The sequence below is a fragment of the Nerophis ophidion genome, linkage group LG02 (assembly GCF_033978795.1).
Source record: "Nerophis ophidion isolate RoL-2023_Sa linkage group LG02, RoL_Noph_v1.0, whole genome shotgun sequence".
Classification (NCBI taxonomy): domain Eukaryota; kingdom Metazoa; phylum Chordata; class Actinopteri; order Syngnathiformes; family Syngnathidae; genus Nerophis; species Nerophis ophidion.
The window spans coordinates 4,907,229-4,925,090 of NC_084612.1; the positions used below are offsets into that span (position 1 = coordinate 4,907,229).

At 38.4% G+C, this 17,862-nt stretch overlaps 2 protein-coding genes across 2 annotated transcripts in view; one reads left to right on the forward strand and one right to left on the reverse strand.

The window, feature by feature from the left end:
• Positions 1-1,345, forward strand: part of LOC133536257 (thrombospondin type-1 domain-containing protein 4-like) — a 71,160-nt gene extending 69,815 nt beyond the window's left edge. Inside the window, exon 13 of the transcript XR_009802431.1 lies at positions 897-1,345. The gene's annotated coding sequence lies outside the window, so the exon portion shown is untranslated. The remainder of the gene's footprint in view (positions 1-896) is intronic.
• LOC133536265 (xaa-Pro dipeptidase-like) overlaps positions 1-17,862 on the reverse strand; it is a 62,479-nt gene that overhangs the window by 5,176 nt on the left and 39,441 nt on the right. The window contains exons 9-14 of the mRNA XM_061876676.1: positions 6,675-6,721; positions 6,473-6,541; positions 3,124-3,201; positions 2,867-3,015; positions 1,183-1,367; positions 925-1,116 (exon numbers count right to left, since the gene is read on the reverse strand). Coding sequence (XP_061732660.1) covers positions 925-1,116; positions 1,183-1,367; positions 2,867-3,015; positions 3,124-3,201; positions 6,473-6,541; positions 6,675-6,721 — 720 coding nt within the window. The remainder of the gene's footprint in view (positions 1-924; positions 1,117-1,182; positions 1,368-2,866; positions 3,016-3,123; positions 3,202-6,472; positions 6,542-6,674; positions 6,722-17,862) is intronic.

Genomic DNA, 17,862 nt, shown 5'->3' on the forward strand with positions numbered 1-17,862 from the left:
GTTTGTGACAAAAAGTTCTATTTTGGTTTCATCTGACCACATGACATTCTCCCAATCCTCTGCTGTATCATCCATGTGCTCTCTGTCAAACTTCAGACGGGCCTGGACATGCACTGGCTTAAGCAGGGGGACACGTCTGACACTGCAGGATTCGATTCCCTGTCGGCATAGTGTGTTACTGATGGTAACCTTTGTTACTTTGGTCCCAGCTCTCTGCAGGTCATTCACCAGGTTCCCCCGTGTGGTTCTGGGATTTTTGCTCACCGTTCTCATGATCATTTTGACCCCACGGGATGAGATCTTGCGTGGAGCCCCAGATCGAGGGAGATTATCAGTGGTCTTGTATGTCTTCCATTTTCTGATAATTGCTCCCACAGTTGATTTTTTCACACAAAGCTGCTTGCCTATTGTAGATTCACTCTTCCCAGTCTGGTGCAGGTCTACAATTATTTTCCTGATGTCCTTCGACAGCTCTCCATAGTGGAGTTTGGAGTCTGACTGTTTGAGGCTGTGGACAGGTGTCTTTTATACGGGTAACGAGTTCAAACAGGATCCATTAATACAGGTAACGAGTGGAGGACAGAAGAGCTTCTTAAAGAAGTTGTTACAGGTCTGTGAGAGCCAGAGATCTTCCTTGTTTGAAGTGACCAAATACTTATTTTCCACCATAATTTACAAATAAATTCTTTAAAATTCCTACAATGTGAATTCCTGGATTTTTTTCCCACATTCTGTCTCTCACAGTTGAAGTGTACCTATGATGAAAATTACACACCTCTGTCATCATTTTAAGTGGGAGAACTTGCACAAACGGTGTTTGACTAAATCATTTTTTGCCCCACTGTAATTATCTGAGTATGGAAGCGTTGGCAGGTTCTGATGAGTCTATTTTGCAGGGTAAAAGGAAGACAAAGATGGACTGACCCCACCAAAGCCTCGGAAGCGAGCCAGCACTTGGTTGTCGATGAAACAGCTCTGCGCCGGGTCAGCCAGGGCCTGATCCAGCAGGTGGTTGATGAAGTAGATCCCAGGCTCCACAGTTAGCACCATGCGCTCCTGAACCAGGCGGCCCATCCGAAGGCTCCTCAGCCCGGGTTCGTTGATCCGCTCCACCCCCTGTGGCGGACATAGAGGTTACCGCACGCCCCCGCCCTCGTCTTCTCCGCGTCCACACCGACTCACCTCCGGGTAGCCGCCCACATCGTGCACGTCGATGCCCAGCAGGTGTCCCAGTCCATGGGGCATGAAGACGGAGCCCATGTGGACCTTCATCATGTCGTCCACGTTTCCCTTCAGGAGGCCCATCTTCACCAGCTCCTCCAGGTGGACCCGGTCAGCCAGGCGGTGCATTTCGGTCCATTTGACACCTGCAGGTAAATAGTAGGGGTGTGAATCTTTGGGCACTAAACGATTCCATCAAATTCCGATTCCTGGTGCAACGATTTGATTCAGAATCCATTCTTGAGTCTTGCAATGTATTTTTTGATATAATGATTATATTGAAACTTTTCAAAAACAGGTTACCGGTTAGAAAAGCACCTTGTAGTTGCATGGAGATGGCCTAAAAGAAAGTACCGTATTTCCTTGAATTGCCGCAGGGCATGTAATATGCGCCTGCCTTGAATTACTGCCGGGTCAAACTCGCTTCCCAAAATAATTAGCGCATGCTTAGTAGTACCACCCGGTCAAACTCGTGATGTCACGAGTGACACTTCCCCTGTCATCATTTTCAAAATGGATGAGGCTGATTTCAATGCCGGTAATTTGAAATCGCATAAAGGGAAGAAGATTAAGAGCTATTCAGTACGATTTAAGGTCAAAACTTACATCACATTTAAATTTTTGCTGCATCCCTTTGGTAAGTGCTGGAGTGAGAAGAGGTTTTAAAATAATTAGCGCATGCTTACTTTTACCGCATGCCTTTGGTAAGCGCAGGAGTGCGAAGAGGTTTTAAATAAATTTTCGCCCTGGCGGCAATTCAAGGAAATACGGTATTTTTAAAAATAAATTATTATGAAAAATAAATAAAATACTTATATATATATATATATATATATATATATATAAAAATGTACAGTTGTGGTCAAAAGTTTACATACAGTTGTAAAGAACATAATGTCATGGCTGTCTTGAGTTTTCAATAATTTCTATGACTCTTATTTTTTTTGTGTTCTAGTGATTGGAGCACATACTTGTTGGTCACAAAAAACATTAATAAAGTTTGGTTCTTTTATGAACTTATTAGGGGTCTACTGAAAATGTGACCAAATCTGCTGGGTCAAAAGTATACATACAGTACAGCAATGTTAATATTTGGTTACATGTCCTTTGGCAAGTTTCACTTTAATAAGGCGCTTTTGGTAGCCATCCACAAGCTTCAGGTTGAATTTTTGACTAGTCCTCTTGACAAAATTGGTGCAAATTGGTTTTCTGACATGGACTTGTTTCTTCAGCATTGTCCACACGTTTAAGTCAGGACTTTGAGAAGGCCATTCTAAAACCTTAATTCTAGCCTCATTTAGCCATTCCTTTACCACTTTTAACGTGTGTTTGGGTTCATTGTCTTGTTGGAACACCCAACTGTGCCCAAGACTCAACCTCTGGGCTGATGATTTTAGGTTGTCCTGAAGAATTTGGAGGTAATCCTCCTTTTTCATTGTCCCATTTACTCTCTGTAAAGCACCAGTTCCATTGGCAGCAAAACAGGCCCAGAGCATAATACTACGACGGTGGGCATGGTGTTCCTGGGATTAAAGGCCTCACCTCAAACTCAAGATAGCCACTTTTTGGTGCACCCCTAGTGAAACAGTACATTTTTATAATACTGTAGATTGTCATAACGAGTGGGTTCGTAACAAAAGATCACCTGGTTTGATGGCAGCCATGACAGTCCTGGAGGACTTGAGGACCGCCTCGTAGATGGCCCTTTGGTCGGTGGTGAACTTGCCGTTGGCGGGGAAGGAGCAGGTGATGTCTGACGAGTAGCAGTAGTACTCGCCACCCATGTCGAACAGACTGGAAGAGTTTTATAAGTGCAAAAATATGTTATATAACCACAAACTACCCTCGGATCTAAGTGATTACTAAATGGATGAATTTTTTGGGGAATAACTGCAAACTTACCACATGTCGCCATCCATGATGGTTTTGTCGTTTGGAGCTCCAGCATGGCCGTAGTGAAGAACAGAGGCATTGTGACCCCTGGTGGTTAAACATTGAAACGTCACCAGATGACATTGAGACAGTCAAGAGATATTAATGACCAATAGTGTGTGTTTATGGTACAGTGTAGAAACCACAAGGAAGCAAAAACCCCATGTTACTTTATGAACAACAATTCAACTAACATTTGCTTTAGTGTCCATGATAACTGCACTTTTACTTCAGTTATTTATGAACCAAACAAACTCTCGCAGTACAAGTTTGTGTCTTAGGTTGGAATTTTTACCCGTGTGAAATTGACCCCCTTTATCATTGCAAATGTTAAAATAACACTGACATTTGTTTGTGCTGTTACAGCTTTTAAGTTATTCTAATGAGTGACGTCATTTAGCCTTGTCAAAATCATCCTAAACGTTTATGATGCAGACATTTTTTGTCCATTATAGTTTGTATGTTAATCAATCAATTAAGGATTATTTATATAGCCCTAAATCACTAGTGTCTTAAAGGGCTGCACAAACCACAATACAAACCACTATGACATCCTCGGTAGGGCCCACATAATTAATTAATTAATTAAAAACGTTTTACTGTTTTTACATTATCAATTTGTTATTATTCATAACCAGCCCCATGACATAAAAACTGTAAAAGTTAGACACAAGTTTTTTTGCAACACACACATAGCACAAACAAATGGGATAAGTATGGGGAACATTTTGACAAAGTGGGGGGCCAGATGAGGTCACTAGTCAGAAAATGTATTTTAGAATAACTTAACGGCACACATACAATTTGTTGCAGCACAAATGAATGACCGTGCTATTCTGACATTGCAATGATGAGGGCCAACTTCACTCAGGTTAGAATTTTAATCATTAGAATTAATCGTCATTAACCACAATGAATTACTTGCTCACATAATTTAAATGAACATAAAAAAGACCCTAATATTTTGACACAAATGCAATTTCATCGTCAGAATGTCATATGCAAATTTTAAAAAAATCTTTTACTTGACTGTACATAATTTATTTGCTCAAAACCTAGTAAAAGTATTATCTAAAATCCTGTCGAGTTGATTTTGTTGTGAAATTATGTATGTGTACGGATTGACATGACCACTGACCTTATATTAAACCCACGCCAGCTTTCAGGTAACCATTCGATGTTAAGGTAAAGGAGCTCAAAATGATTTATTGTAAAAAATTATAAAAAAAACAATAACATTGCGATATTAATCTGCAACCCCACACAATTATTGCGATCATTTTTTGTGATTAATAAAATGAGTCAACTCAACTTTTTTGACAGCCCTACTCTTTAACATTCTTTTCATTAAAGTGTAAAAATACTTTAACCACTGATTATATAAAGACATACAAATTTAATATTTTTAACATTGTTGTTCAAGTGTAAAAAGAAGTTAACTATTCTGAGTATTAATATGTAAAATCTCATCTATTTCACATTCTTGTTATTCAAGTGTAAAACAAAGGTAACTATTGTAAATATATAAAGATTTCTCATTTTTAACATTTTTGTCATTCAAGTGTAAAAAGATGTAAACTATTATTAAAGGGGAACTGCACTTTTTGGGAATTTTGCCTATAGTTCACAACCATTATGAGAGATAAGAACACTTTTTATTAGTATATTAAGATGATAAACGCTGGAAAGAGGCGGCTAATAGGAGTCACCGTTGTAGCCTTTAAAGCCCTCTAAAACAACTTAAAAACTCCATCAACCTTTTATTTCCACACTGCAATTCTATATATAATGTAGTTAGAGAAGTTCATAACAATTATGTAATATGTACAATATTTACATTATTTTTTATCATTTTAATTACTTACTTCTTTCGCGCATTGATTTCATAGCAGCGCACGTCCGTCAATGTGTTCTTACAAAACGCTTGTGTTTGTTGTAATTGTGGCAAACTTGGTAAAAAATGACAAAGACAACTTGTTTTTGGTCAAATAAGAATTCACAACCTGATGTTTTTGAAGCTGAACGTACAGAGGATGAACTGCTGCTTATAGAAGCGAGCACAAAGAAGAGGATGAAACATTAGAGCAGACGGAAGCTGATAAGAGTGAAATGAAAGCGACTCGAAGCTGCAAAAATGGAATTTGGAGACAAGCTATTTTAAAATTAATGAAGTGCTTACCCAAATAAATCAGAAAAAATGTCCGAGGTCAGCTGAACCAAACAGACAACTGTCCATCGAGTGAGTCACACTTCATATTGATCATGATACATTCAGCACGCCATGTTTGTTAGTACAACTACAGTTTATACGCTATCTGGCCAACTGTATATAAATAAAACATGAAATGTGGGCTAATACCATACAAATACTTTAATATGATTGTTCATGCTTTTCAGTCTGTACAGATTTGTGTCTTATCGCATTGTGTTGTGCATTACAAACTCAAACCCATTTCGTGCTGACGTAAAAGCAACCTTATCTCTTGCCATAGCTAACTTTTACGGCTAATACCAAAGCAAGCCGATGTGTTACTATGCTAGAAAAATAATTCCTCAGTGTTCGCTCTTGTTGCTACAGTTTGGTTATTATACAGGTTATGGAACATAAATTAAGTATTGGTGACGGTTATATGAATTCATATTTAAAGTGATTAAGAAGTAGAATTAATTGCTCCCATTAGCTGCATTGTTAACCACCTAGAATGAGACATTTTTTATATTAGAATGGAAAAACTATTAAAAACCTCATGATTGTAAATGATAGGCAAAATTCCAAAAAAGTGCAGTCCCCTTTGATATAAATATGTTAAAGCTCATCTTAACATTGGTATCATTCACGAATATAATGATGTAAGATATGATCTTTTCAATGTTATTGTCATTCAAGTGTAAAATGAAGTTAACCACTGCAAAACGTTTTCTGCCACAGTGAAAATTAGGATACGCACAACTCGAGAATGCAGGAGTTCCACTGAAATGACGGAAAACATATTTAGTGTGACAATACTGCAAGGTTTTAAGCGCGAATGAAGGCAATGAAGTGGAGCAACAGAACTTTCTCAATTAACTTAACAAAGTAAAGACTGGTTCTTTTTTCGGGACATGGCCCAGGTCATTAATTACTCCAAAGCCTTACGTAAACAGAAAACTAGCTAATACCCACTAATCCCGAAGAAAAACTCATTACACACGGCCTTGACTACGCATGGCCGACGCGGGATCGGTGAGCGTTCACGTGTAACCGCCGTGCTAATGAAATTTGGAAGCGACAACAGGTTGGAGTGGCGTGGCATTCCGCATTGTCGTCAGAAAAGCTCACGTTCCGCAGATGCACGTGTACGAGGTGTGGCGCATCCCTCCTTTGGTGTAGCAGTAGTGCTGGAACAGGCTGAAAAGGAGCAAACACTAATTAGCAGAACAGACACAAATTTTAATCTTTGTATAATTTAGTGTGACTAAATGTGGCCCGAGAACAATAGTTTGCATTATTATCATTTTTGCAATAACGAAAAACAACTGACCTCTCCATTTCATATTCTTTCTGTCCAGGTTTCACGTTCTTCATGATCTACAAAGACACAGATCCACGCCGGTGAGCAATTAGCCACGCCGGTGAGTAATTAGCCCCACAGATGTTGGTCAGCGGGATCGTTTCACTAATTAATCAGCCAAACAAAGCTGGGATGATTGTTTCCCGACATAAAACACGTTGTTATTATGAGAGATGGGCATTCACACTAATTAATTTCTCAGCACTCGAGGCCAAACAAACCTCACAATGACACAGAATTCATTGATTAGAGTTGCCTGTTTCATAATCCTTTCTGCACAGCTGTTGGTTTACAAAAAACTATTACATTTGCGAACTATTCTTTTTTTTCGCTGGTCAAATGCAGTGATTTAAAAAAAAAATCCAGCGGATAGTCTCCCGTGCAAAGGCAAAACCTGGTAACTCACTTCTAGCTGATTTTGAGAAAACAAAGGAAAACCAATCTATCTTGATGCTGTCTTACAAAGATCTACAAAGTCATCAAACGTATAGATGTTTTCTTGATTTTTCATTTTCTTGCCGATTGAGCCATGGATTGAATCTGCTCTCATGAACGTGTGTGCCCTTTCTCCAGATATTTTATCACAATCTCGGGTGGGCCCCATTCTGCGTTTGCACATTGGGCAAGAGCCGTGTACAGCGTCCAGTTTTTATTTTGACCTCCACAGTTATCTGCCCAAAAGAGTATGCAAGGGGAAGAATCAAGAACAATACATTTAATGAAGGTGCTTGCAACGTCCTGGGCCAATCTTCCAAATATCCCCTCGTGCCATAATATCACATAATCAGGTTGACCGTCGGCCCCCATTCGTGCAAATGTCTCATTAAAGACAATAAGGCGACTGACAAAGAAGCTCCGATTGGTCCCTTGAGATACTAGGTTTTTCTGTTGTATCTACGCGGTTATGTGGTAGTTGCTAGGTCCTGTCATGCGCGTAACAGCTTACTGACGGAAACCAATTACAATATCGCATACACTAATGTAAAGCATATCACCTAGGAACTCCAAAATTATTATTAGCATAGTTTTGACCAAAATTGAGTTACTGGGTTTTGCCTTTGGACGGGAGTAGTGCCACACAGTAACAATACAGCCAGTCAGTGTACCCCACACGCACTCAAGTCTTTGAATAGTGATTATATAATAATTCTCTGGGTGCACAAAAATTTGATACACATTCGAGCGCGATTCTTATCCATCACGATTCTAAATTGATGTATACTGTATTTTTTGGAGAATAAGTCTCTCCGGAGTATAAGTCGCACCTGCCGAAAATGCATAATAAAGAAGGAAAAAAAAAACATATATAAGTCGCACTGGAGTATAAGTGGCATTTTTGGGGGAAATGTATTTGATAAAACCCAACACGAAGAATTTGAAAGGCAATTTAAAATAAATAAAGAATAGTGAACAACAGGGTGAATAAGTGTACGTTATATGACGCATAAATAGCCAACTGAGAAGGTGCCTGGTATGTTAACATAACATATTATGGTAAGAGTTATTCAAATAACTATAACAAATAGAACATGCTGTAAGTTTATCAAACAATCTGTCACTCCTAATTGCTAAATCCGATGAAATCTTATACATCTAGTCTCTTACGTGAATGAACTAAAAAATCTTATTTGATATTTTTATTATTATTATTATTATTATTATTAGTATTGAAATTAAACAATGGATGTCCGCTAACTTTTTGCAACTCAACGCCAAAAAAACGGAAATGCTGATTATCGGTCCTGCTAGACACCGAACTCTATTTAATAATACAACTCTAACATTTGACAACCAAACAATTAAACAAGGCGACACGGTAAAGAATCTGGGTATTATCTTCGACCCAACTCTCTCCTTTGAGGCACACATTAAAAGCGTTACTAAAACGGCCTTCTTTCATCTCCGTAACATCGCTAAAATTCGCTCCATTCTGTCCACTAAAGAGGCTGAGATCATTATCCATGCGTTTGTTACGTCTCGCCTCGACTACTGTAACGTATTATTTTCGGGTCTCCCCGTGTCTAGCATTAAAAGATTACAGTTGGTACAAAATGCGGCTGCTAGACTTTTGACAAGAACAAGAAAGTTTGATCACATTACGCCTGTACTGGCTCACCTGCACTGGCTTCCTGTGCACTTTAGATGTGACTTTAAGGTTTTACTACTTACGTATAAAATACTACACGGTCTAGCTCCATCTTATCTTGCCGATTGTATTGTACCATATGTCCCGGCAAGAAATCTGCGTTCAAAGGACTCCGGCTTATTAGTGATTCCCAAAGCCCAAAAAAAGTCTGCGGGCTATAGAGCATTTTCCGTTCGGGCTCCAGTACTCTGGAATACCCTCCCGGTAACAGTTCGCGATGCCACCTCAGTAGAAGCATTTAAGTCTCACCTTAAAACTCATTTGTATACTCTAGCCTTTAAATAGACTCCCTTTTTAGACCAGTTGATCTGCCGTTTCTTTTCTTTTTCTTCTATGTCCCACTCTCCCGTGTGGAGGGGGTCCGGTCCGATCCGGTGGCCATGTACTGCTCGCCTGTGTATCGGCTGGGGACATCTCTGCGCTGCTGGTCCGCCTCCGCTTGGGATGGTTTCCTGCTGGCTCCGCTGTGAACGGTTCTCTCGCTGCTGTGTCTTGGATCCTCTTTGGACTGGACTCTCGCGACTGTGTTGTATCCATTGTGGATTGAACTTTCACAGTATCATGTTAGACCCGCTCGACATCCATTGCTTTCCTCCTCTCTAAGGTTCTCATAGTCATCATTGTCACCGACCTCCCACTGGGTCATTATTGTCACCAATGTCCCACTGGGTGTGAGTTTTCCTTGCCCTTATGTGGGCCTACCGAGGATGTCGTGGTGGTCTGTGCAGCCCTTTGAGATACTAGTGATTTAGGGCTATATAAGTAAACATTGATTGATTGATTGATTGATTTTACGGTAATGTGTTAATAATTCCACACATAAGTCGCTCCTGAGTATATGTCGCACCCCCGGCCACACTATGAAAAAAACTGTGATTTATAGTCCGAAAAATACGGTATACATTTTAAAAAATTGATGTGAAATCAATATTTTTGTTTTTAATATTTAAAAACAATGTGCAGCTGAGATAGGTTCCAGCACCTCCGCGACACCAAATGGGACAAGCGTTAGAAAATGGATGGATGGATGGATGGATGTTTTTAGGCTATCTCCATGCAACCAGAAAACAACTTTTCTAACCTGTAACCTGTTTTGAAAAAGGTTCATTATAGCTATTATACCAAATCATACGTTGCAAAAATCTGTTTGTATCGAGAATCGTGTTGAATCGAGAAAACATTCTGTATCAGGTGTCCAAATATTTCCACCCCTAAATAACCGTTTTCTTGCTTAACAGAATTGCAATTGCGACATCCAGCAGTTTCTTTCATGAACAATTGCGGCTAATTTTTATACTGAGCAAACTCGGCTCGCGGCCCTGACAAAACCTGTTCCTGGCATCTGATTTGAACTTAATGAAAAAGACTGAAAATAAGCCGGGGGTCTGCCAGGTCCAGGGCGGGGGACAAGGGACAAGGGACAAACCCCCTCAAAGCTCCTGGTTTTTCAGCAATTGAACATGCAAAAATTTTCAAAAAAAAAAGCACGATTTTAAGTTGTTTTGGTGTTGAAAGAATTGAAAAATTATCAACAAAGTTATATAAATACATACCCATTAATTCAAATTAATCACTATGTATGTTTCACTCACTGTGTTATTTAGTCACTACAGTAATTACAACTTGTGTTCATTTTCACAGGAACCACATGGGTTAGCCTACTACTCTGCACAGTACTTACAACCTTACTAGTATTCAATCCACAGCCACAGATGATTCATCTAGTTATTTACATTATTTACACATTACTTTAGCATTTTTGCTTTGATCGCTCTGACATGAGCCTTCCTGGCAAATTTCTGAGCAGCTTGCATTTTCCTTTTTTTTTCTGCTTTAGTGGATTTTGCCTTGGATTTTATAGCCAACTTCTCTGTCTTTAACTCCCTCTCCACTTCTAACTGCTCTAACAGCAAAAGTCCTAAAGAGTACAAACAAGGTTTATTCTATTAGCTAACTTCCTTTATCTGTATAGCCATTTGTGATTTATAGCATGAAATAACAAATATCTTGCAGTCATGTGGTTTATGTATCAAAATGATTTAACTATTCAATGTCAAAATATAGTACAAATAATGAACAAAACGTCAGCTACTGTCTTGTAAAACACCAATGAAAATTAATTGTAGTATTTGGACAGGCTATACTGTAGCAAAAGTCATCGCTTGTCTTCCACAATGTCGTCTACATTACTAAAAGAACATTCTAAGGAAGAAAATCCCTCTGCCATCTTCCACTAGTTTTTTTAAATATATAAATTGCGGGCTTAAATATTTCCGATTCTCTTTCGTGATCATTTGGGATGTGCGTGTCTGTTGTAATTTCCCTTCCTGGTTCGATGACCCGCCCTATTTTGCCTCTGATTGGCCTGTCCGTAATGTCTTGCCCCAATCCTAACCAATCGTTATTCATCATAGTAAACCAACTAACCAATCATGGATTTTGTCATACATAAACCAACCCATCATTGATGTTTCCCATATATTTTGTCCCCTGCCCATGGAGTTGCTTTGCTACGTAGTTTCGATTTTAAGTCAATCATTTTCAATGGAAAACCGCAGTTTTTACCACTGGATTATCAAAAAAAAACGCACTCAATACGAGAAAACCGTAGTTTTTGGCAGGTACGGCAAAGACACGGATCAAGATTTTAACACACATTATAGGTTGGAAAAATATAGAAATATTTTCAAAATATTTTTATACAGATAAAAAAGACGGATTTGCGACCGTAGGCAGAAAAATCACATCTGGCTCGCGGGTCATAGGTTTGACACCCCTGATTAAGATCGACGATTACATTGAAAACTGAGATGAAACGCGGCACACCAATTCTCCAATTTATTCAGTTTCTTTCGTGAGTCAAAGCGTTTTCTGGTAAACACAGTTTGGCGCTTCACATTTGAATAAAAAACAGCAGCTGCCATTTAGGAATGCAGCTGTCTCTGTGTTGACTTCTGTCTGTAGTTTTCTAACTTTATTTATTATTATTATTTTATTTATTATTATTATTTTATTGTATTTTATTTTTGTTTACTTTTCTTTTTTCACTTATTGGGGGAAAAACTGTTAAAAAAAATAACAGTTAATAAACAAATGTTTTTAAAAAAAAAGACAGCAGCTTTATCGGTCACACATTTTTTTTCCTAAATGGGTCATATTATTACTATTTTTCTACATGTAAAACACTTCCCTGTGGTCTACATAACATGTAACAATGGTTCTTCAAACCAAAATGTAGCACAGATTATGTTTTTCAGACCATCTTCACACTTCTTTCTGACCGTCTCTTCAGGATGTGTTGTTTTGTGGGCTTTCTTATTTACGTGCCTCCACTTCAACTGTTTCTTCTCCCCGTCAGCCATGTTGTAGATTTTAGCGTTTCCGTATTGAGTCTACTGACATATGTAAGAACTGTACGCTAATTTATATGAAAAATGGCAATAGCGGAGGATGCATGTGCATGTACAAGCCAGTCTGCCCCACAACAAGAGGTTAGAAAAAAAAAGGAGCTTAAAGACTAACACTGAATAAAAATGTCCAACTGGCGCAAAGCTCTTCGGTTAAACCTCTACTAGAGCTGGGCTGATAAAAAAACATCATATATATTGCGATAGACACATAATCTATCAATGAAAAATGCGTTCAATAAAATTTTCGATGTATATAGATAGGCGCCAGCGACCCCAAAAGGGAATAAGCGGTAGAAAATGGATGGATATATATATATATTTTTTTTGGTCGGAAGAAACCGGAAGTTGCAAACCAAGGTTGGTTGCATGAACAAAGACACTCTCCTGGTCCTTATTTTTGATGGGTCATAAAAAATATCAACAATTATCGATATTTGTATCATGATGGTTTTCATCCACATCGTCCAGCCCTAACCTCTATCTGAGACAACTTAGGCCAAGTACGTCACTTAAGTCTCAAATTCCAAACGGTTCGTTTGAAGCAAGTTTGGAAGAAGGTAAGATTGCTTAATAATTATCTCCACCATGACTCCAGGGTTCAATTGCGCATATTTTGGGGATTTAGGGCATCCCAAAGACACAAAAGGAGGTAAGAAAATTTGCTGTTGCATCCAGTCCACACAGTATCACATCTCATGTATATTAAAGGAATATTTTCTCTCCTTTCAGCAGAATAGAATGCCTTAGAAAAAATTATATTTGGCCTTGGTTTTTGCTCGAAGGTTAAAACAACTATCTCACTGTGCTTGTTATCCATGCATATAGATGCTTGTATTATTTCTGCTTTTAGTTAACTTTCCGTTTGGAGCGCCGCCAGGGCGGGACAGGCAAGGTGGACAAAAGAAATCTGCGTTCAAAAGACTCCGGCTTATTAGTGATTCCTAGAGCTCAAAAAAAGTCTGCGGGCTATAGAGCGTTTTCCGTTCGGGCTCCAGTACTCTGGAATGCCCTCCCGGTAACAGTTCGAGATGCTACCTCAGTAGAAGCATTTAAGTCTCATCTTAAAACTCATCTGTATACTCTAGCCTTTAAATAGACCTCCTTTTTAGACCAGTTGATCTGCCGCTTCTTTTCTTTCTCCTATGTCCCCCCCTCCCTTGTGGAGGGGGTCCGGTCCGATGACCATGGATGAAGTACTGACTGTCCAGAGTCGAGACCCAGGATGGACCGCTCGTCGGGACCCAGGATGGACCGCTCGCCTGTATCGGTTGGGGACATCTCTACGCTGCTGATCCGCTTGAGATGGTTTCCTGTGGACGGGACTCTCACTGCTGTCTTGGAGCCACTATGGATTGAACTTTCACAGTATCATGTTAGACCCGCTCGACATCCATTGCTTTCGGTCCCCTAGAGGGGGGGGGTTGCCCACATCTGAGGTCCTCTCCAAGGTTTCTCATTGTCAGCATTGTCACTGGCGTCCCACTGAATGTGAATTCTCCCTGCCCACTGGGTGTGAGTTTTCCTTGCCCTTTTGTGGGTTCTTCCGAGGATGTTGTAGTCGTAATGATTTGTGCAGTCCTTTGAGACATTTGTGATTTGGGGCTATATAAATAAACATTGATTGATTGATTGATTGATTGACAAAAGCATGCAAGGCGGCCGACCTTTTTAGAGATTGATCCGAACTTTAGACGGCTCAGTTCGCAAAGGCACTCCCAGCACTGGTATTGCTATCATTTGTACCTTGTTGGAGATGAACCAAGAGAGCACAGTCTACCAAGTCAAATTCCTTGTGCGTAGGGCTGGGCGATATGGCTTTTTTCGAAATATCTCAATATTTTTAAGCCATGTCACGATACACGATATATAGCTCAATAATTTGCCTTGGCCTTGAATTAACACCTGATGCATATAATTCTACTGTTGTTGCGTCTGGAATGTAAAGACAATATAACGTACCATAAACATGGATGCATATGCAATAAGTACAATATAGTTATCTGTACAGTAATGTGTTTGTTTATATCTGCACCTTATTGCTCCTAGCGTATGTTTCGGATTATAAATCGCTCCGGAGTATACGTCGCACCTACCGAAAATGCATAATAAAGAAGGGAAAAAACATATATAAGTCGCATTTTTGGGGGGAAATGTATTTGATAAAACCCAACAGCAAGAATAGACATTTGAAAGGCAATTTAAAATAAATAAAAAATAGTGAACAACAGGCTGAATAAGTGTACTTCATATGACCCATCAATAACCATCTAAGAAGGTGCCTGGTATGTTAACATAACATATTATAGTTAGAGTCATTCAAATAACTATAACATATAGAACATGCTATATGTTTACCAAACAATCTGTCACTCCTAATCGCTAAATCCCATGAAATCTTATGCGTCTAGTCTCTTACGTGAATGAGCTAAATAATATTATTTGATATTTTACGGTAATGTGTTAATTTCACCCATAAGTCGCTCTGAGTATAAGTCGCACCCCCGGCCAAACTATGAAAAAAACTGCGACTTATAGTCCGAAAAATACGGTATGTATATTTACCAAAACTGTATTTATTCAACAGTTATCAAGCAGTGGCACAAACATTCATGTCATTTCAAAACAGAAAGTGCAAGATTGTCAGAGACATTTTAAAACAAGTTATGAGTGCACTTTTGTGCATGATGTCACTAAGATGACGTATCAAAACAACACTAAATTAAAGTGCACTTTTTGTAGAGAACGCCACTACAATAGTTAAAAACAAAGTGCACTTTTGTGCATGATGTCACAAGATATTTCAATAAATGTCAAATAAAAATGAGCTGCATAATATGAAATCAAATAGTTTATGTCCTTCGCTATGTGGTAGGTTACTGCGAACGTTATCTCCTTCTGTTGTTAACTAATTTTTTCATATGGTGTTGATCTGGAAATGGTTGCTTCGGCATTTTGTGGGTATGGCACCGAACGGATATGTGGACATGCAGAGTTTCAAGCACTCTTCATTCTCTAGCGGGTGACTTTTCAAATGATGCTACAAATTAGCAGTAGGTGCTACTTTTTGTAGCAACGCTTTTGTCGCATATTTGTTCGACATCTTCCCGCTTGAAGCCAAATCACCGCCAGACGATGGACTCCCTGCTGTTTTTCTTAGGAATTAATTCTTCATTTGTTACCAGATTCGCACCTTCTTTCTCTCGTATTACCACTCCGCTTGCATCACAGCTAATGTTACCCATGCTGCTACCTCTCTTCTCCGCGACAACATGTGACGTATGTAAGAAGGTGCGCTTGTTTTAAGTCTCTGTGAGAAGGAGAGACAAGAAAGAGTGAACAAAGCCTGTAGTCTAATGCCCGCAGCTAAAAGCAACTTAGTTAGAAAGTATACTCGAATATCACGATATAGTCATTTTCTGTATCGCACAGAGACAAACCCGCGATATATCGAGAATATCAATATATCGCCCAGCCCTACTTGTGTGTTGGCACTTTTTTTGGGGAATTTCACAATCAATATGAAAGACATGACAACGAATGGATTTCTTCTAAATGCATTCTAACGCGTAAAAAACGTCTGCTTACAGCAAAGCTAATGGAAGGTAATCTATTCCTCCCCTAAAAAAAAAAAAAAAAACATCCAAAAAGTGCTAACAATACTCAAATTACATGTTGTGACTTGAATATTAACCAAGTATCACAGATTTTGTTACTATAAGCCTTACTTTGACAGCCAATTTAGACGCGGATATGGCGGGAACGACATGAAAAGACGCTTGGTTTTCCTGCCGTTTACTTTGCGAGGATTATGAGTCATTTTTCATTTAAACGTAAATATAACATTATCGTATCAGTCGGCATGCTAATGACAGCAGACCTTGTAAAGTAAGTGACGTTTTATTATGTTTGTTGGCTCTGATAAAGTCTGCAGTGAGCAATAATCATTAATGTTAAAATAAAAAAACGACCGTTGTGCTAAGTTTTTTAAATGAATACGCCGTATATGCTTAAAATGAGCAGAATACATACATATTAAAGGGAAACCACTTGTTTTTTTAAATAATTTTGCTTATTGTTCACAATCATTATGAAAAACATGACTGATGGATTTTTTTTTAATGCATTCTTAATATTAAAAGTTTGCTTACAATGGAGCCTATGGGAACCATTTAATTCTTCCTAAAGAGCCTCTAAAAAATATCTAAACACCTCCATTAGGGATTTATATAAATTATGTAAGTATATATGTAATGTAGTAATTGGCACATTTATAATAACATTTAATATTTACGTATTTGGATCATTTTAAGCGTACACGGCGCATACATTTCAAAAACGCATCACAAGGTTGGCTTTTTTTTTATTTTTTAAACATTACTGATTATTACTCACTGCAGACTTCATGAGAGCCAACACACATAATAAAACATCACTTACTGTACAAGGTCTGCTGTCATTTGGATGAAGACTGCTTGAATGTTCGTATATTCTCGTTTAGATAAAGAATGACTCACTCCTCGCGAAGAAACAGGGTGGAGGGGTGGTGGGAACCAAGCATCTTTTCGTGTCATTTTTGCCAGATTTGGGTGCCAAATGGTTGTCAAAGTGTCCCAACTTGTCAGAAAACATCCTTGGCTATCTACTTTCCAGGTAAGATGCATGATTTATGATCTACAATAAACTTACAGGGAGCAGGGAAGCGAGGAAACAGCAGACCACTCGGTGATGTAAACATATGGACACAGGAAGTGATCACGTTGCCGCTATACGTAGTTGTTCTGCTTTAGCGTTTACAATAACAATATAACTAATACTTGGTTAATATTCAAGTCACAAATTGTAAATGGAGTATTGTTGGCGCTTTTTCAATGGTTATTTATTGTATTTTACGGGTAAAATAGAGGACCTCCTATTTGCTCCACTGTAAGTGGACTTTTATTTATGTTTTTTTTATATTTAGAATGCATTAAAAAAATTAATCAGTTGTCATGTCTTTTATAATGTATGTGAATAATAGGCAAACATCCAAAACAAGTGCAAAACAGTTCTCCTTTAAATGTTATTTTAAATGTGCCTGCTACTATACTACATACATACATACATGTTTTTTTAAGGGCTTTGTAGGCAGAATAGAGTGACTTCCGTAGGCTCCATTGTAAGCTGACTTTTGGTAGCATTTATTTAATATTTAGAATACATAAAAAAAAAATCCATCCGTCATAACTTCTTTCATAATGATTGTGAACAATTGGAAACATTTAAAAAAAGTGCAGTTCCCCTTTAAAGATAAGGTCCCAATGTTTGTCATAAGGCATTGATGCTTCAGTACAGTTAGACCCATCATTATACACATTTTAGTTTTGTGATCTAAATCAGATTTTTTCCCCCTTTTTATAGGACAAAATCATCTTCGTAAGTGTTGATTGGTTCTGATGTTTTCCTTTGTTTCCTCGCTTTTCTATTCCCAAGTACAATTCTGATTGTTTAGACCAGAGAGATAATATTTTTGTATTGTTCTATTGACTTTGCATTTTTTTTACTACCTTATCCAGGAATAAAAAAGTCCAAACATAACTTGAAAACAGTATTAGAGCATTTTTTA